General features: G+C 49.9%; 1 protein-coding gene across 1 annotated transcript; it reads left to right on the forward strand.

Moving 5' to 3' along the window:
- Positions 1 to 1,532: 1,532 nt before the first annotated feature.
- TXNDC15 (thioredoxin domain containing 15) lies at positions 1,533 to 5,025 on the forward strand. Its single transcript, XM_030504436.1, has 5 exons — positions 1,533 to 1,644; positions 1,732 to 2,153; positions 2,681 to 2,844; positions 3,045 to 3,175; positions 4,187 to 5,025. Exons 1-5 carry the CDS (start codon positions 1,593 to 1,595, stop codon positions 4,381 to 4,383), a joined length of 966 nt encoding a protein of 321 aa, XP_030360296.1. The 5' UTR covers positions 1,533 to 1,592; the 3' UTR covers positions 4,384 to 5,025.
- The last annotated feature ends 537 nt before the right edge of the window (positions 5,026 to 5,562 follow it).

Consider the following 5,562-nt stretch of genomic DNA (forward strand, 5'->3'; position numbering starts at 1 on the left):
GTGTATTGCTTGTTACAGGCAAGTCCCGTAGGTTTGAATTAAGGCAGAAAGCCTGAATGAATTGCAGGGTATCAGAAAATAGGGGAATATTGGTTATTTTAATGAGTTGAAAATGCTGCTACAGTAACTTAATTGTTCTTACCCTTCCACTCAAATATGAGAAGAGGGGAGGAAAGGAGTTACAGCTCTGTACATATAAATAGTAAGCTGCTAACTTCTTTTTTTGCTCTGTTGCACATGGAAATCAATTTGTAGCGCTCATAAACTACACTTTCACGGAATGGTGCTCCTTGTTCATTATTCTGTGATGAATAAGATCTATTTATCCCTGTATTCCAGCAATATTCCAGTTTCTCTTTGTTGGGGAGATGTGCTCTGCATACATCCAAACCCCTTTTTTAGTTCAGTTTGTTTTTTCCCCTCTACTGAAGTTTTCCAGTGACAACGGGGAACAAAGGCAGTGCCACCTACCAGCCAGAGCAGGTCTGTGTCCTCCCTTGCTCTTCAGCACCCTCTGTTTTCTCCTCCATGTACTTCCAAATGTTTCAAGCGAGGGTTGAAACATTTACGTCAGTTGCATTTGTTTTGCAGACATTTAGGTTGGTTTTACATGAAAAAGACCTCTGATGCCAGTTTTGTTTGTTCGTTTCTGTTGGCTGTTCTGCTAAGTCTAAATACTCGGCTTTCAAGATGACTGGGTATGTTCAGCACAGAGTTCCACAGCACAGTCTGCTACATCCTGGCCTAAAAATCAGTTCCTGCATGTGATACCCTGAGCAATACAGATTATTGATTATAAAGAAACCTTAAGTATTGGGTACTGTCAGTCATGAATTACACTGTTACAAGAATACAGGCTCTTTGGTTGTGTTGGAAGTTGCCTGACTGCTCCCATGGCCGCTGTGTTCTCTGCCATGTAATGAAATGAACAATGAAGGTTTTCTATCCTTTAATATTATATGTATGATAAGACACCAAACTTACTTGCTTTGTAGCAAGTTTTTGCTTCTAGTTGGACCTTTGTTCCTGTTCTCAGACTAAGGTGCACATACAGTTAAGATTTTGGTGGGGTGGTCCTTGCATGTTCACATATATCCAGTATATGGGTTATTTACATCTAAATACATTCATTTTTCATAGAATCACAGACGTTCCAAGCCCCTGTGTCCAACCTGGCCTTGAACACTGGCAGGGATGGGGCAGCCACAGCTTCTCTGGGCACCCTGTACCAGCGCCTCAGCACCCTCATAGGGAAGAACTTCCCCATCTCTCATCCGTGCTTCACCGCAGCGGGTGGAAGGCGGCAGGTCGCTGGGCACACAGACGCGGCTGTGGGGAACCCCTGGCTGCGGCAGGCCCCGGCCGGAGGCGAGCCCAGCGCGGTGTGTCTGTGGTGCTGGCAGGCGCCGGGCCCCGCCTCACACGGAGCCGCTGCCCCTGCCCCGTCGCCGAGACAAGATGGCGACACACCGCACGCACGGCGGTGCCGCGCCGGAAGCGGACGTGGAGCGAGGCTCCGGCGGAAGCGGCCGTTGTCTGGGGAGACGCCGCGGGGCTGAGGCGGCGGGGCCCGCGCCGGGACCGGCACCGGGATGTGGCGGCTGCTGCTGGCGCTGGCCTGGCTCGGCAGGGCCCTTCCCGCAGGTGAGGCCGGGGGGTTCCGGCGCCGGAGCCGCACTGGGCTGTAGGGGCCGGGCGGTGCGCGGAGCTGACATCTCCCTCCCGGCGCAGGGGCGGCGGAGCAGAGCGCGGGCGGGCAGCCGCGCTGCCCCGGGGGCGGCCCCGCGCAGGACGGCGGCGAGCCGGTGCGGTACCGGACCGCGGAGATGGCGGACGCGATGCTGGGCAGCGGGCTCCCCGCGCCGCAGCAGCCCGTGGTGCTCTCGGTGGTGCCCGGGGAGGCGAAGGACGGCCCGGCGGCCGCCGCGGCCACCGGGGTTTGCGATGCGGCGGCCGGAGGTGAGGCGTGCGGCGTGGGGAGCGGCGCGGCGGGCAGCCAGCCCCGGGAGCAGGCCGTGCTGGAGACGGTGCCGCCTGCGCCTGCCGAGGAGCCCAACAGCACCGACAGCGCCAAGGCTCCCAAAGTGAACTGCGAGGAGAGGAACACGACTGGCGCGGAGCGCCTGACGCTGCAGATCCTGAACGTGTCGCAGGTGGGTTACCCCGGAGGTGTGAGGCGGGGAGAAGGTGCCCGTCAGCACCATCTGTGTGTTTCTTTCAGTGTTTGACTGAATGTCCTTCTGTAACGTCCTCTGCGCTATCAGCAAGAGGAAATATCTGCCCAAGGAGGCTTTTTATGTCATTCCGAGCACAGATACAGCTCAGTCCATGTGCCTGTCTCTTGTCTATGTGCCTGCAGTGAACTGTCAGCTTTTGTGCTGCATGGATTAGTGTCTCCCTCTGAAATTATTAATGGTGCCTATTGCCAGTACCTATTTCTAGCTTGTTTCTTGAAGTGGTTATGTGTATATACATATTGTTAAGTAATAAGCTTTTAAAACAACCTTTTAAAAAGGTTAAATACAATTCTCCATCTATTAAAAAGGTTAAACAAAGGTGCAGCTACTTGGTAAGTATCGTCAAGTATCTAATCGATTGCTGAGTGATGCGTTCCTGCACAGAATTCAACTCTATCAAATACATAATCATCCGTGTTTGTTTTTCTCCTTCATTCTCTAAGGACCTGATGGAGTTCCTAAACCCAAACAGCAGTGACTGCACGTTGGTCTTGTTCTACACACCATGGTGCCGCTTTTCTGCCAGCCTGGCACCTCATTTTAATTCTTTACCTCGAGCGTTTCCAACTCTTCGCTTCCTGGCACTGGATGCATCTCAGCACAGCAGGTAACTTGCACTCTTTGTGCTCTAGCATCAGTTTATTTCCCTTAGCAAGCTTTGTGTTTTAAAAACGGGTGGCTTTTTTTTCTTATAAAGCGTCGGTTTAATTTAGTAAACCTGACACTTTATCTATCGTTGGTATCTTCATTTCTTCATCCAGTGGATTTCTTTTCCTTAATGCTTTGTATTTACTTTATGTTCACCAGTTTATCAACGAGATTTGGAACTGTGGCTGTACCCAATATCCTCCTTTTCCAAGGTGCAAAGCCTATGGCTAGATTTAATCATACAGACAGGACACTGGAAACACTGAAAGACTTCATTTTTAATCAAACAGGTATGTGAATCAGCCCTGATGTGTCAGTGGGAGGACCAGGCTGGTTGTAGCTCCAAGTTGGGCTTTCCTCTCCCTGCTGTTTGTTCTTCGAAATTAATTTCATGAAGACCCAGAGAGGAGCCAGCAGAGGCTTATAGAATCCCTTGCTGTAGTGTGCTGGGCTTCAGGTCGTGCTGAAAGCAGAAACGCAAAGTGTTGGGCCGCTATCACAGAACAGGGGTAAACAGCAGGATTTAACTAGACAGGGTGCTAGAAGGGGTGAGCACATCCTCCTGTCCAGCAGGTCGAGGGAGGGAATTCTCCCCCTCTACTGTGCTCTCGAAAGACCCCCCATGCAGTCCTGATCCAGCTCTGGGGTAACAACACAAGAGGGACGTGGAGCTGTTGGAGCGAGGCCAGAGGAGGCCCCGGAGCTGCTGCGAGGGCTGGAGCAGCTCTGCTCTGGAGCCAGGCTGAGAGAGCTGGGCTGGGGCAGCCTGGAGAAGAGAAGGCTCCTGAAGGGGAGACCTTAGAGCAGCTCCAGTGCCTAAAGGGGCTCCAGGAAACCTGGAGAGGGGCTTTGGACAAGGGCCTGTAGGGACAGGCCAAGGGGAATGGCTTTAACCTGCCAGAGGGGAGATTGAGATGAGCTCTGAGGCAGAAGCTCTTCCCTGTGAGGGTGCTGAGGCGCTGGCACAGGGTGCCCAGAGGAGCTGTGGCTGCCCCATCCCTGGCAGTGTTCAAGGCCAGGTTGGACACAGGAGCTTGGAGCAACCTGCCCTAGTGGAAGGTGTCCCTGCCCGTGGCAGGGGGTTGGAACTGGATGAGCTTTAAGGTCCCTTCCAACCCAAACTACTGTGTGATTATGTGAAATCTTGTGTATATGTTAACATAAAAGGACCACCTTGCCAAAATGTTAAGTCTAACTGTGCACACACCTTAGTCTGGGAAGAGGAACAAAGCTCCAACTTGAACCAACTTCACTGTATTTAATGATTATTTCTGGTGTTGATCAAGTGCTTCCTTTTTCAGGTATAGAAGCTAAAAGCGATGTGGTTGTGACCAAGGAGGACTGGGAAGGGCCCCTGCCCAGTGTTCTGACAAAGGGCATAGACTGGCTGCTCCTGTTCTCACTGCTCTTCCTGGCCAGCTTTGTCCTGTACGCCACCGTGCGCACGGAGAGCATTCGGTGGCTGATCCCAGGACAAGAACACGAACATCAGGAATAATCCAAGATCCTGAAATAGGGAGAGAATTTCCTGCTCATTGGTAAAGCAGGAATTTGTACGGACTAGAAGTACAGAAGGACAAACTGTTGAATTTGGTGGTTGTAATTTATAACGTTGACTAAAAATCTGCTTTATTTATCAAGCTGTAAAAAGCAAATATGTGGCAATTAATGTGGTAAGTAAACAAATATGAAAAACCATGAACTAAACAAGTATTTCTTAAGCTGATCAGCTTATTTTTCATGCACTGTAACGTGAATAGGTGGTGCAGTTCTCCTTCGCTCTCCTGAAGAGGTCCCCGAGCTCCATAGATCAAGATGTGTGCAGCATCACCCTGGCCTGGCTGTGTGGCACTGCCTGGCGCAGAAGCAGAGGCACTGCTGCTCTGGTACAACCTGTGGATCTTTTCAGATCCTACAGAACTAAAGCTGCTGTGTGGATGATGTGGTAAACACATAGAATTAGGATGTGTTGACTCACAGAGATCCTGCGTCGGTTTTGGCTCATGTATTCCTGGAACGTTTTAAAGGAAACCATTGGTGAGTGGTGATGTTCCTAAATTAGTTTGTCAGGAAAATGAACTATGAGGAAAAAGATCTTTTGGCCTTACTCTTTTTTAAATAAAACAGGTTTTTAGTGTAACCTTTTAAGTCACTTTCTTACAGGACTAAAACCATGAACTTCTGAAGTACTGTTCACCTGCCCCAATTAGCAAAGCCAGAGACTTATTTAGATACCTACCACCACGTTTGCTGGTTGCACAGGCTGCAGCTGAGGCTACACAAAGAACTGATATGATTTCTAGCTGCAATTAGTGTGGTAAGGACTGATATGTTGTTGGGGGGGTTTGGATTAGTTGGTTGCATGGCATTTATACACAGTGGAGGCTCAGTATAGTACCCTGATAGGAAGCTTTAGAGTGCAAATTGAGCTGAAATGAAGCAAAGACAGACAAAACCAGTAAGATTCATTGTTTGCAGAGCAGTTTATGTAAAACATGTTTATGTTTTACATTGTTTGCAGAGCAGTTATTTAGCAGGTATTCTGGTGGATGTGTCTTTCCCTTTGGCAGGCCCAGGCTTTGTTGTTTCTGGGTGTGAAGAGGAAACTGCGCTGATAAAACGTTGGTATTGCTGCAGCTGAACCAAGCTGTGTTTTATCATTAAAGATTCAGGAGTT

This window comes from Strigops habroptila, chromosome 12 (assembly GCF_004027225.2).
Source record: "Strigops habroptila isolate Jane chromosome 12, bStrHab1.2.pri, whole genome shotgun sequence".
Lineage (NCBI taxonomy): Eukaryota > Metazoa > Chordata > Aves > Psittaciformes > Psittacidae > Strigops > Strigops habroptila.